This window comes from Pleurodeles waltl, chromosome 8, assembly GCF_031143425.1.
Source record: "Pleurodeles waltl isolate 20211129_DDA chromosome 8, aPleWal1.hap1.20221129, whole genome shotgun sequence".
In the NCBI taxonomy this organism is placed as follows: domain Eukaryota; kingdom Metazoa; phylum Chordata; class Amphibia; order Caudata; family Salamandridae; genus Pleurodeles; species Pleurodeles waltl.
Window position 1 is genome coordinate 1,265,607,246 of NC_090447.1, and position 15,453 is coordinate 1,265,622,698.

At 43.7% G+C, this 15,453-nt stretch overlaps 1 protein-coding gene across 2 annotated transcripts in view; it reads right to left on the minus strand.

Annotated features, from left to right (window-relative positions):
* MTUS2 (microtubule associated scaffold protein 2) overlaps positions 1-15,453 on the minus strand; it is a 1,534,604-nt gene that overhangs the window by 466,899 nt on the left and 1,052,252 nt on the right. For both annotated transcript variants that reach the window (XM_069202199.1, XM_069202200.1), the window contains exon 6: positions 11,643-11,804. In XM_069202199.1, the coding sequence (XP_069058300.1) occupies positions 11,643-11,804 (162 nt within the window). The remainder of the gene's footprint in view (positions 1-11,642; positions 11,805-15,453) is intronic.

Here is a 15,453-nt window from a genome sequence, read left to right on the forward strand (position 1 = left end):
AACAGATCTACCCGTGGATATCCCCACATCTGGAAGATGTAAAGAACCAGATCCGGATGAAGACGGCACTCGTGATCGGTCGAGATGAGCCGACTGAGACTGTCCGCACTCACGTTCAGAACTCCGGCCAAATGATTTGCTACCAAGCAAATCCCGTGGTCCTGAAGCCAGGACTAGAGCCGAAGAGCTTCTCTGCAGAGAAGATACGACCCCACTCCTCCCTGCTTGTTTATATACCACACTGCAGTAGTGTTGTCCGTCAGGACCTGAACCGACTGACCGCGAAGGGAAGGAAGGAAGGCCTTGAAAGCCAGACGTATCGCCTGCAATTCCAACAGATTGATGTGAAACTTCTGTTCCACGGGAGACCAACAACCTTTGATCTCCAGGTCCCCCAGATGAGCGCCCCACCCTAAAGTGGAAGCATCAGTTACAACTGTGGCCACTGGCGGAGGTAGCGAGAACGGCCTTCCGTGCGACAGGTTGCCGACCGCAGCCCACCATCGAAGATCCGCTGCAGCATCTCGGGAGATCCTTATCGAGTCCTTGAGATCTCCTTTGTGTTGAAACCACTGCCTGCGGACGCACCACTGAAGAGCCCTCATGTGTCAGCGTGCATGCGTGACCAGCAGAATGCAAGAAGCGAACAAACCGAGCAGACGAAGGACCTTGAAGACTGGAACGACCGCTCCATTTTTAAACATTGAAATCAATGCCTGAATATCCTGAACCCGCTGCGGCGGAGGAAATGCCCGATTCAATGTTGTGTCCAGTACTACCCTATGAACAGGAGGCGCTGAGAGGGCTCCAGGTGAGATTTGGGCACATTCACTGAGAAACCCAGGTCGCACAACAACTGAGTTGTTGACTGCAGGTGATGCTGCAAGAGCTACGGAGACTTGGCTTTGATCAACCAATCGTCCAGATAAGGAAATACTGCTATTACCTTTCTTCTGAGCTCCGCTGCCACCACCGCCATCACCTTCGTGAAGACTCGAGGTGCCGAAGTAAGACCAAACGGAAGGACTGCAAACTGATAGTGCTGCGACCCCACCACAAACCAGAGATACTTCCTGTGTGACTTGAGGATCGGAATATAGAAGTACGCATCCTGCAAGTCGACAGACACCATCCAATCTCCTTCGTTCAACGCCAAAAGAACCTGTGACAGGGTCAGCATTTTGAACTTTTCCTGCTTGAGGAACCAATTCAAAATCCTCAGGTCCAGGATTGGCCTCAACCGATCATCCTTTTGGGGGATCAGGAAATATCTTGAATAGCAGCCCTGACCCCTCTCCTGCTCTGGAACCAACTCCACTGCACCCTTTGACAAAAGGGACATCACCTCCTGTTGCAGTAACAGAAGATGGTTGGGGAGGGAAGGGAGAAGGAAATTACCGAAAGGGAAGAGCATACCCTTTCTCCACAATGCTGGTGACCCAGGAGTCTGACATTATGGACTCCCACATGTGAAGAAAGTGAGTAAGTCTCCACCCTACCGGAGACGTGTGGGCAGGGAGTGGTGGAGGACTAAGGCTGCTTTCCCTGCTGCACCCCTCTGGAGGAAGAGGCAGAGTGCTGCTGGGTGGCACCTCTAGTGCTTACTCTACCCCTGCCCCTGAAGGATCTGTAGGGAAGAGTTCCTGCAGATTGCTGTCCTGCCACGAAAGGAAGCACCATGACCAAAACCTCTAAACCTCCTAAAAGACTTCAAAGCAGAGGATGAGGCTGCCTGTAGACCCAAGGACCTCGCCGTGGCTCTACTCTCTTTAAATCGTTCTAGAGCAGAGTCGGCTTTTGATCCAAAAAGTTTGTCTCCATCAAATGGCAGGTCCAGGAGAGTAGTCTGAACATCAGGGGAGAACCATGACGATCGCAGCCAGGCCTGCTGTCTCATCGCTATGGATGTGCCCATAGCCCTGGCCACCGAGTCCGAGGTCTCCAGCCCAGATTGAATTACCTGGGTCGCCGCCGCCTGAGCGTCCGAAAAAAAGGTTCAACACCTCCTGTGATAAACCAGGGTGGCCCTTAGCCTCATCCATAAGGGCATGAATATAACGCCCCAAAATGCACGTAGCATTGGTAGATTTTAAAGCCATGCTGCAAGAAGAGAAGGCCTTTTTAGCTGCCTGGTCCATCTTCTTAGACTCCCTGTCCGCAAGGGCCCCGGGAAACAAACCAGGAGCAGAACGGGAGGAGCACGACGCTTGGGCAACCAAACTCTCCGGAGTTGGGTGCTTGGTCAGAAAGTCCAGATCACCTGGTGCTACACGATAGCGTCTCACCACCGCCCTGTTCATGGCCACCGAAGTCACTGGCTTTTTCCAAATGTCTTTAATAGGGTCCAAGAGAGCCTCATTGAAAGGCAGAAGAGGCTCCGCCACAGCTGATGCTGGATGCAGCACTTCGGTCAGGAGGTTTGTCTTCACCTCCGCAGCAGGAAGTGGAAGGTCCAAAAAGTCTGCCGCCTTCCTCACTACAGCGTGAAAAGAAGCAGCCTCTTCTGTATACTCCCCCGAAGAAGCCAGGTCCTATTCCGGGGAAGTGTCTAGGCAGCTTGCCGTATCCAAGCCTTGCAGGTCCCCTGAAGTCTCCACGATTTCACCTTCCTCCAAATGCTGCCTCTCATATTCCTCTTCTTCCAGCAGCCTTAGAGCTAACCTCCTGGATCAGAGCCGGGACTCGAGCCCCGGCGTCAATAAGGCGTTGGCTGATGCCGAAGATCTTTGAGGGCTCCGACCCTCTGAGCCATCTGACGCGGGATCCCCCGGCGCCACAGGAAATTTCAAAGTCGACTGGATCCATGGTGAATCCATTGGCGCCGGAACAGTGGACGAACAGGTGCTGAAGCGGTACCTCCAGAAGGAAGAAAGGGCACAAAGGGTGTCAGCTTGTTAGGAGCCGGAGCACCCAAGTTAAAGGCCAAAGGACCTGACAGACCCGCATGCCCACCACCAGGCGCCATGGTGGCAAAAAAATTAAACATAGCATTCAGAAATGCTGCAGGGTCCGTGCCTGGCGCCGGGAAAGCCGGATAACCCTCAGGAACCGGCGCTGGAGGTGAAGCCAATGATGGCCCAGGCATCTCCAGCTCCGGAGAAGCCCTCGGCTCCTGATGTGGATCCACTTCATACACCGACAGTGGAGACGTCGGAGAAGCTGGAGTCGTCAGAGGTGGAGGCGAGACAGTCGGGCTGATCTCCCACATCGGTCGGCACCGAGCTGATGGCGACCTCGAACGGGAGCGTTCTCTGCTTGATCAGCGCCGTGAGCCATGCCGACGTCGAGAGTCCCGATGGCGCCAATGAGTCTTCGAGGATCTTGAAGAAGACTCTCTACAATGATGCTTTTCCTTCCTCTTCTTAGAACGAGCAAGAAACAATTTAGCCTCTCCTTCTTTCAGGGCCTTAGGATTCATTCGTTGGCATGAACCGCATGACTCGACCTTATGGTCGGAACTAAGACACCATAAGCAATTCTCATGCGGGTCCGTGACCGACATGTGACCTCCACACTGTTTACAGGGTTTAAAACCCAACTTCCTCGGTTGTAACATAGTTACACCGAAGTGAAACTGTAGCTCCCTGGTAGCCTCGAAGAAAAAACGTTACTTGAAGGCACGGAAAAAAGGGAACTGACGTCTGCACGTCGACGAGGGCTTCTTATTGCCTGGATAGCGTCATACGGCGTCACGTGGAGTCGGGCAATTGTGACGTCATCGTCGACGTGCAGAACTAGAAGAAAATTTCTGTTGAGGGCTGCCGCGTGGGGAAAATTCTTTAGGTGTGGAATCCACAAGTAGTTGTATCCATCAGAAGCCAGATTTTTGTATATTAACTCTATTTAGTCTTCAAAGTAGTTGGTCAGAATCACAGAGATATTGAGATACTGGAACTGAAGGAGTGAACACAGTAGGCTTCAGGAGCTCATTAACCACTTTGAATAGTTCCTTAGATGAATTGCCGGCACTTTCAATGTGACTCGTAAGATGTAGTTTCCGAGCATTTTTGAGACTTTTGTGATAACTATTAAGTGCAAGCTTGTACGTTGTATTATCTGACGCTGATTTGGAACTATGCCATATTCTTTCTAATTTCCGCCAGGCTTGTTTCTCTTGTCACAAATCATCCATAAACCAGAATGAGTCATGTCTGGGGGAGGTAGACTGTATCTGTTTCCAAGGTGCTACAGTATCTAAGGTGTGAATTAAAGAGTCAGGAAAATTAGAAAATGCACTATAAATATCTGAGAAGTTTTTTACATAGTGAGTTGAGAATATAGGAGAAAAAGAGGAAGCTGAGATTTTTCGCTAAGGTCTTATCGGTTTCAGGCAATAACTTTGCGTTCTGTCCTGGACTTTATTAAGAGGGAAATGAAAGCTAAGTAATGCATGATCAGGCCAAATTAAAGGAGAGAGAGGATCAGTCTGAAGATCAACCGCATTGGTAAAAATAAGATCCAATGTACGGCAAGAGGTGTTGGGGGGGGGGCATGTATTGTCAGAAACAGCCCTAAAGTTTCAAGATCTGAAAATAAAAGATGAGTTTCGGGATCTAAGACTAACTCTGCATGATATTTGAAATCTCCGACTAAGATAAACTTGTTAGAGGTGAGTATGTGGGAGGCAAGATATTCTATCAATTTCTGGCTAAAATCTTTCCTGTGTCCTAGGGGATGATAGACAAGATGTCACCAGCGGAGGTCTTGAGAGTGATAACACAGAGCTCGGCCCAGTCCTCTTGGAATGAGTCTCGACTACTGACTGTCAATGATTTCCTAAAAGCAATGACGATGCCACCCCCTCCTTTAAACTTTCTGTCAAACCTTAATAATGTATGATTTGAGGGTATGACAATTGGGATAGAGGGAGCAGATGTGGAATTAAGCCAAGTTTCAGTAAATAGGCCTATATCTGGTTGACGGGTTGTAAGTAAATCCCATAGTTCTGTCGCATGTTTTGAGAGGGAACGGACATTACAAAAGAGGCCTTCTATGGAAGAAGAAGAGCTGTCATTATCACAGACTGTGTGTGTGTTTCCCGAGAGGGGGACACGAGGAGCTCGCAGGAGTGTATTGAACTGCGGTAACCTGTAAAAGGCATGAGGCTCCTGCTGGGAAGTGCAGCGTGAAAGCAAAGTTACAGGACTGACAACTGGAGGAAACATCGCGAATTGGGCACAGAGGTCTGTGACATGAAAATGGGTTCCTCATCAGAGACGCACAAATGTTAAGAGTACTTGGGAATTCAAATAATCCAAAAGCTGGGGAAGTCTATGCAATTTCTTAAGCTATGCAGGAGTGTGCAGGGCTCTTCAGAACAGTGCAGCTCATCAAAGCATCTGTTATGCCTAAAACTCGGCTGTGGGGTGAGGAGAGAGGAGGGTGTCAATGGCCCTTTAATGCTACGAGGACCCATTTTAATTGTAATACACTGCAGATGGGACATATTCCTGCAGTGGGGTGATCTGTAACATGTTTTTGCACTTTTAAGCTCCTCCACGGGAGCTACATTCTGTCTAAACACTTTGATCTGATACACTGCAGAGCAATGTTTTAGTATAGCTACAGTGCTGTACACAGGCATATTGTCTGGTATGTACTGTTTAACAGACGGCAGTGCCTTTCCGATGCCTAAATGTTGTAGGCATTGTAAAACGACTGCTGACTGCTATGTAGTAAGAGATGGGATGCACGCGCAGAGCAAATTAGGAGTAGCTCTGACAATCGATTTAAGTGACTCATCGCTTTCAAAGAGTGCTTACACGCAGTGTTTTCACTCGTCCTCACGTCCTACTGTAAACAACAAGCCCTTCGCCCTCCTCTTTGGTAGGTTATGTAATAAGACTTGAACTAGGCCGCAGTCACCACGAATCGGACACGGCTCTCGATCCTGTACACAATGAAAAGCTCTGAGCATCTATACTGCATATAGCCACAGGGTACCGGGATGCTCTCAGCAATGGAGAATTCATATACCAGGCCCTGGGCGAAGCCCTCTGCCTCACTGAGGACCAGATCCGTCCAGGACACGTGATATGGGTTTAGGGGATTCAGGGAGCCACTAGTATGTAAGCAACAAATTCCAAACCCTCAGAGTCTGCTCTTTGCCTTGAGGTCATTTCTGTGGGATTCTATAGTGTGGTAAATGTTGTTGTTTAGATGTGTTATGCTAGAAAAAATGACCACCCTACGAGACAAAAAAGCTTACAAATCACTGTCACCATCAAATCAGAATTATTTAATTTCAGGACAGCGAGGCATGTTTTATACTACTGTGCATGCAGCTGGGGGTTGATAACTGTGCATTACATGAGCTACAATAATTTCACCTACCTAGTCATCCACGTCCGTATGCTTCACCATCTTCTAAAACTACAGAATGCATCTAGCCCTTTATTAGGTTCTCATCATTTCCACCCAAAGAGATTCTTTACTAGCTTTCATAGCCAAGTGAGTGAAATTTAGAACCTTCTGGTTGGTACTAAGACGTTTTTCTAGAAAGGAAATCACTTTCTTATTCATAAAATTTGGCGCTTCTGATGTCCAGTGTCCTTTAAATACAGAGCTTCTAATTCACAAAAAATCAGCAGCTAAGACTGAAACTTTCAGGCTCTGGGAAGCAATGATCGCTTGGACCAATAATGGTGGGGTCTGCTTGAAGACAGAGCGAAAGGGCTGCTTTTTAGGTCGAGCCTAGGCAGCGCGCATGCGCTGTCTCTTGACATGCTGCAATCTAATTCTGTGGGCTTTCACCATGCCCATCACACACCCATCACTTTCATTCATTCCTTGGCCTGCCTTTCAAAATTCCTGTGGTTCCTGTGGTTTCCTGTGGCTTTAGGTTTGTCCTACCTTGATGCTGTTTTGTTACCGCATGTGAGACTGACCCTGAAACATGAATTATTGCACGATCGGCCATTTTGTGTCTTTCTCTTCCTACTTCTTTTTTCCTTTTGTGTGTTTTTTTCCTCTCTCTTGCTCAAAGTCAGAGTGTCATGAGGAAGAACAAACACCGGTAAAAATGAGTGTCAGTGGACCAATCCTGTAACCACCAGCTCAAATTAAATCTTGCTTTAACTATTGTCTTGGACTCCACAAACACAGCAAGAAAGGTGGAGTTCTTGGCACCGAAGTGACAAGAACTACGCATGTAAGTGAATTATGTGCCACTAGGGCTTGAGGGAGCGTCTCGACTTTGAATTTGTCAGTGGAAGTTTTGTCATGGATTGCCTGGGGTCGCCCTCCTCAGGTGTTCATTGGCTGTGAGGCTCAGGACAGCAGCATTGCAGGCTTGTACTTTACATTTATTTTATTAATGATGTTTGCATTAGTTATTGGACACTCATCTTTAGCAGTAATGTAGCTAATGGTAATGCCATTGTTATAAAAAAACAAATCAACATCTTAATATACATTTATATACGTAATTTTATACAAAACATTACACACACACGCGGAGACAGGTGGAAATTATCACTCTCAGCTTCTATATCATGAGGTCATAGCTTTTATGTAGAGTTCCAAAAACAGCATTCTAGTTATATTTAATATTTGTCACATGGCCTAGATTTGTCACTTTTTGGAAGTGGTATTTTGTAGCTCAATAATGCGATTGAGAATTACCTTGAACCCAAAAAGAGAGTCACTCCATTTAAAGGGAAAATGAAGGGATTTCTAAATTAGAGATGTTGGCTCTTTACTGGGGGATGGAGTGCCCTTTAAGACCGCATGGATTTTAATTTTCTTTTTCCTTGACAGCATGACCAAAAGCGAATGGTATCACTATCAGGTAAGGCAACTGCCAGCTGAATGAGCATCATTTGTGCTCTCTACTGTTTGTCTTTTCCGAACCCTCACACTTTCAGTGATTCTAGTGCTGGACGAAGTGGACAAACATAATAATTCAGCATTGGGATGGGCGCTGCACGTGCTCCCTTCTGCTACTGCCCAATTCAACGAGGCACCTCTATGTGGAACATGAGCACGAGCTGAGGTGCTACCAGCCAGGGATGAGTGGACTGGTGGAGGCTTGGAGTTGGGCCTGGGCCTGCCCCAGGGTACAGATCCAATTGCAATACCGTGGGGATGCACTAAGTTTTGCTTTTCTTTCAACAATTGCATTTTGGGAGTTGTAGTTTTGATTTTAACATGGTAGCTAAGAGCTCAAACAATCCACAATCGAGTATGCTGCCACAGATGACAAGTGGCTACCTGCAGCTAAGATATGGACGTCTTTAGCTACAATTTACATCTTGTGCCAAAGACAGACGACCCTATATATTTCTGGAAATCTCAATTCAATCACTTGTATAGTCGTATCACACTTTCGTATCACTGTACATGAGATAGCCTTAGATTTCAATGCAATGCCTCCAACCTCTGAAATCAGCCACTCAGATACTCAAGTACCAGCTTTAACCATCTCAGATGAATCTCCGCACCAAAAAGCTCAAAGTGCTTCAACTAGGCTTAAACTGTGGGGATCATGGGTGATCTTAAGGTGCATGCCAGGCTGGCTAGAGGATGATCTGCTAAGGAGAGAGAGCTGCCCACTGAACTCGACAGTGGCATAGGAATGAAGCCATATTTGAGGGTCTGTGGTTTACTGTTGAGGTACATTTTACAACTCTATTGCTTTTCCTTTCGGACACATACACCTGACAAAACACAGAATAACATGTACATATAAAGAGCACGTAAACCTACTTGGGCATCTTGAGCAGATGTTTATTGCTAACCAACACAATGATACTCATTTTACTGAGCTCAGAAGGATGAAAGATTGAGTGGACCCATCAGGATCTGAACCCCCTTTACAAGGTCACAGACTCTTCGAGTGGATACATTAGTACACTGAGCCTTTAAACCCTACATGGCTACCCATTTCATTAATGGTCTCCAAAACAAGTGATGTGTCTCTCAGCTCTATCTTTCTACTGGAGAGGCTGGTTATGTTATAGTGATAATGAGGGCTATACGCAGACACAAACACACATGCACATGCACAATAACCTCTTTCTGGGTCCGTATTAGGAAAAATTAAGTCTAGGCAGCCGCTGGAAAGCCATTATTAGGGGTCACAAGATTGTGTTGATTAGCTTCAAAACTTGATTTACTTAAGTCAAATGCTACTTCGCCCAGGGCTGCAAAAAGTGATGTTCCGGAGTGGACCTCTTGCGTGAAATTTCAAAGACATTTCATGACAATACTGCTCTGAAGTCTTATCTTGGACCCACTAATGAACAAGGTTGACCCCAAACAGCCTCGCCTGTTTGACTTTGAATCCTTCACAGTCCCACCATGTCTGAGTTTTCTTCCTTCATCTGGAAAGCTGGTTGTTTATATCACTAGCTCCTTCTGAAAACCAGTAATCCAAGTCCAACTTGGCCTGTCTGATAAACTTCCAACGTACTGTTGTGTGGCTCTGAACCACTTAGAATAACGTTTGCCGTCCCCTCTCTCCTCCTACACTATGCACACGAGTGACAAGTACAAAACCATCCTTAACAGGACAAGGTGGGAAAAGCTTGTGAAGTAAAAAAAGTAAGATAGCTCAATAGGTATAAAGGTCTGCCTTGACAATGGATTCCTTCCCAGCAGGTCCACCTTTCATCTTTCTGAAGACAATATAAAGAGTATCATTAATGGGGTGGTAGTAACACATACTGTATGAATGGCTTTTGATAAAACAGTTTATGATATCTGCTCCATAAATAGTAATTATTATAATTATTATTGGGAGCTGATTCACAAATGTATTGTAAACCTCTGGATGTGTAGGGATATGCCTATGGATTGTAGAGATCTATCATTGATTGCCTGATTACAGAGCACCCAGATGCACACACATATGTATCCTATGAATTTCTGAACTTCTGGGGAAAAATGTATGATATTTACATATATAGCTAGTGAACACTTGTTTCTCTAGTTCCTTGTGGTATGAGTTTTCCACAATGCATAGGATCTTCAGGAACGCCTCTTAGGAAACGATAAAATGTTAAAAAATATATAGTTTTTGCTATTTAGGGAAAATCATTTTCTGTGACAAGTCTTTCCATCATCCACACCCCAAGTAAAATATGGTAATGTCAGAGGACTTTCCCTTTACTGGTCTAGCCAACAAGACTACAGCATCCAATGCACCCACAAACCCTTGTTCAGTCTCATTCTTCAAACAATATATTGACCCCCTTCGCAAATGACACAGCCATCTCGATAAACAGCTGACTCTGATCAGAGGTTGTTCCAGGTCTATTGAAACACTCCATCATAAACCCTATCCTGAAAAAGCACTTGTAGACCCAAGAATATTGGCCTGCCACCAGCCAATCTCTCACCTAACATTCCTTATTATGATCATGGAAAGGGAGGAGACAAGAGAATTCAAGAATATATAGAACTCAATCACAGTCTTCATGAAAATCAGTTTTGAGTCAGACCTTCAAGAACATCAAAGTAGCTCCAGACAAAATTATAGAGAAACTCCTCCCACTGACAGATGTTTATGATACTGTGAAGCATACTATTTTTTTGGAAAAAATAGACAGATCGGATCTTGTGGATTCAGTTGACATCTGGCATATCCCATGGAGCATCCATTTTTGGTATGTTCAACCATATCTGCATACTTCTCATGGCTCAGCTAATATCACGTGGGCTTCCAAAAGTATGCATATAATGTGCAAATCCATTTCCAATGAGACAACCAACCTTCTAACACAACTAACATAACTGAGGGCCTGAATGAGTGCTCTGTGGATGAAGGAGAGATTTCTATGTATGAACGAAGCCTACATCAAGATCCTACTTTATGAGCAACCAATTCTGACCTTAAATTGAGGAACAGCCGCAAACAGAACCCGAAGGGGTCAAAATCACAGGTGGTTCAGAAAATTAGGAACATTTGGAAAATGTAAGTATAGAGTCTTTACTTCAGCTGAACTAGACATTGGCTCTGGGACTGCGGCTTAAGAATGTTGAGCACAGCTTGCAACTCATTGGATTGGACTATAACCTCCCCTACCCCTTTCTGCACCAGTTTCCTTTGTACCACTTTCAGCACCATTGGCTACACTTAGCGCTTTACAAAACTCTTAAAAAATAAATTCACACTTGCATCATTCAGGTCAAACCATGACATTGTGTATAATTTATGTGAAATGCTATGCAGATTTTGTCTTTGTTTCAATTGTATTTTCCTGACTAACTTATAAGGCACTGTCCTTTAGAACCCTTAACTATACTTCTAGGTTCCACTTATGCAAGCAGAAAATCTTCAGGTGTGGTGACACCTCTCAATGAACAGCTAGTGGTTTTGTGAATCACCCATCAGTTGCGCAAGCTGTTTTACCTTTTTGACATATGTGCATTAATCACCATGGTGCTAGTAATTAGGTGGGCTGGAAGTGTAGGTGATACCTCTGAGAGCAACAGTGCTATTTTCCATGGGCAGTGTTTTACCTCAATAGTCAAGGAGCACCACCCTGTGAGCTACCCACAACAGCCATGAGTACCGAACACCTCTTTTAAACTGAATGCAACGCTGCTGAGTTACCATGTAGTGCTGCAGCCACTCGTTTGGAGAAGTTGGAAGAAACCAGGCCTATTCCTTAATTTGTTGATGTTACATAGTTTCTTACCAGCAGGAGAGGCAGTAGCTTTTGGTGCTGGGAGGAAACTCCTGCGAAGATTTGACACGCCATTGGGCACCTGCTGAGCCGTCCTGCTGGCGCCCTTGGGTACATCCTTCGTAGTCAGGGCTGCCTTTGGAGTTGACTGTTCTTCATTTCCCACGGCTGAACCTGCAGACATAGAAACAGCACTAATTAGATGTTCATTAAACGTTAATGGAAAATGCCTTCAGACCTGGATCCCTGTACAGACTCTAAAAAACACTAATTTGGCAACATTTTACAGAGCGTCCCAATTCTTAAAAGCTTTACATTTTATCACGCAATTGTCACTCATAATATTATCAGAACAGAACATCCTAGCTGCCAGAGTCAGCTTATTATTATTATTGTTAATAATAATAACAATCAGCATCACATTCCACATCTTAAGAAAGTACACATAGGAATAATAATATATCAGAATAAATTAATTTTATTTTTGGCACACATCATGAGAATGTTACATCTTCCAGTACACTAAGATGTACAGAGAACTATATGAGATTACCGTAAATACATATGAGAAGTAGAGAGTTGGGGCGAGCTTGTTTCCAAGAGTAACAGATAAATAAACATGATGCCTTTTTAAGGATACTATCTCTGTCCATTCCCATTTGGCACCCATTTTAAGCTATTTCTCTATGAAAACTGTTGCAGTCGTATGGTGGCAATTACCAAAAAAATGTATTTAAATCATGCAAAAACGCTCTGAGGAGTGCTGAAGGCAAGCAGGCATCAGAGGATTTTCAATGAGCAGATGGCATGCGCATTCAGACGGGATGCTCCGAGGAAGCCTTCCACGAAAATATCACAATGCCACAATCACATTTTCATTCTGGAATCAAGAAAAATGAGCAATTTGGGCTTATCTCTGCTGATCAGCCAGCTGCTACACTAATGTTTTAATAATTCTGTTACATCTTCAAGCACAAAACATAATTGAAGATGACAGGATGCTCATGTCAAAAATAACCACTTTCTCGCAGACCTCATCAGAAACAGTTTAGTGTCCTGACTGGTACACGAAGACCAACAAATGTGTACAGCTTTGGATGAGACAATAGCGTTTGAAAATCACACAACAAAGATCTATTATGGAATTTTTAGATATAAAAACCAGTGCTGCCAATACTGATACATGCCCCAGTGGTGTATGTTTGAGGTATTACCAACCTATATGTAGCCGGAAGGAAGAGACGGAATAAAAAGATGGAAGTAGGAAAACTGGATAGAGGAAACTGTATGTGATAGCCAGCCTATCCTCAGCAGACAAAAGGAATACATTTTTCAAACAATTGTTTGCCTTGAAATAAAAGGCTGCATCCTCTTTCCTGGCAAACAAGGGAAACAAATTAGAGTATGGCGAGTCGGATGGCCACCATCTGGCATATAAGACAAGAGGAAAATGTAATGCACTAGTGATAACACAAGTCAAGGATTAATTTGGAAGTCCTGTGAGAGACCTTGATAACATTTTGGGACAGTTTAGGAATTTTGTCAGAAATTACAAAATGGAAGACTATATTAACAACCAAAATGCTGTTCATTCATACTTACAAAATATCTACTTACTCGGTTAGACTTTGCTATGCAGACAAAGCTAAAAGCAAGGTTATCAGTAGAATAAATTATGCAAGCTAGTTAGCCCTTGCCAGACAGCAAAGCAGTGGGTAAGGATTGCATCCCTCTTATACTCTACAACCTTTTTTATCATGTCCTATTCTCTATATTAGTAGAGATCACTAAAGGGTTGGATCATTCACAAAGAATACCATCTTCATGGCAACAGCATTTTTAAAGAAAAACAAACGGGTGAATGTGTGTGGTTTATACCAACCAATATACCTTTGATTAATGTAGATGTCAACAAATACACCAAAGTATTGGCTGGTAGATTATCTTGAGTAATTGCTAGAATACTTAGCAAGGAACAACATAGTTTCATAACAGACTGTGACATTACTGAACATATCAATAAAGCTACGACAAAGTCTGATGCAGCCAATACTGTGGAAAATCAGGTCACCATGACTTTACTTGATGCAGAAAAGGCTTTCGACCAGTTCCATGGAGATTTCTATGGACAGTTATAAATCAACTGAGATTTCCTAAAAAATATATCAAACAAATACAGGTACTATATGGATCTCCCAGAGTAAGAATATTAGTTAAGTGGCAGCTCTCAGATTATATAAATATTACTTGGGGTACTCTGCACAGATTCCAAACCTCCCCAATGCTTTTTGCAATTTATTTAAGGCCTTAAATTAGACAATATCTTCAGAATCCAAATATAAAGCCAGCTAATTTAAGTGGGGGTAAAGATCAAAGTATCCGCATATCCAGATGATTTGGCACTTTATTCACCCAAAACTTTTAGACCATAGATATAATTAAATAAACTCAAATAAAACACAGGTTATTATAACTGAGTGAGTGATAAGCCAAATAATTGTATAGTCAAGGGATTCATCTATTTGGGAGTCATGATTTGTAGCCAAGTGGATAAAATCATACAACTGAATTATGAAACTCACCTAATGGAATACATTTTGAAATTCCGTAACTGACACAGATTACCTAGAACACTGGTAGGTAGGTGTAACATAGTTGATATGATTATACTACCAAAATGTCTGTATCTATTTTAATCCTGTACATTACTTGTACCCATCTTGAAACTGCTATCTGACATTGCCTGTGGAGTTATCAACAGCGGTCGAAGCACATTAAAAAAAAGTATGGAAACTGTGACCCTAAGTCTAATGATGGCATGGTCAGTGAGTGTAAGGGTGGCACCAGAGGCGTGGCTAAAAAGAACAAAATTCTGTAACTGATGGGTTGGTGTCTCACCTTCAATTAACTGCAAAAGAATACACACCTTAAATGAAAAATACATGTTTGTTAAACTAAACAGTGAGCAGTTGCACTATTTTACATTGTAAAACATTTATTGGTTAATGCAATCACTGCAGATTTCTGTGTGTGTATCCAGAGAGCCACAAAATTGAATTAAATGGAATTTTGGTAGGTGCAGGGGGAAATAGTGACCTGTGCTTTTTCAGTGCTACAAGGTCCCAGCCTATGACAGAAAGCAGTCTGACTATGTATGTCATTATTTTAAGCTTGCATTACACACAGTATGGCAGGCTGCCACAAAGAGCACACAAATATTTGGGTTTAAAATTAAAAAATGCTTCCAAAATACAGATTTGAGTAATATGCATACTGTACCTAGTGGAAACTAGTGCCCATTAAAAGCACACACTCCACAGCTCATCGGGACACTTTACAATACATCTTTAAGTGACTCGATCAATTAAAGCCAATACTGGCTTCCAAGAAGCCTTTACAATTGCAGATTAATCAAACTGGCACATTTACTTTTCTTTCAGGCAGCAGACAGACTGGTAAGAAGATTTGTTTCTTATTCAGTTGTTTGTCCTTCCCTTAGCTTCACAGAACAGGCGATTCTCTACCTTTCTACTTCAGCTGAGGCATCTCAAAAATCAGAATTAACTGTCCTGGGACAGTTGCCTTTTAACAAAGTAGGGGAACTGTTTTTGTTAAATTAAAAAAGTATGGGGGATGTTGTGCCCCTCAGATCCCACCCGCTTTGACTGCTGGTTATCAAAGACCATAGGGAGCAGATTCCTTCGGCCTCCAGTGCTAAGAAGGGAGTGGGCCCTGAGGATATTAAATTGCAGCCACAATGCAAACTAGCATTTGCAATGTAATGGGTTTCACGTTTGCTCGAGTTAAAGCTATTAGAGTTGTA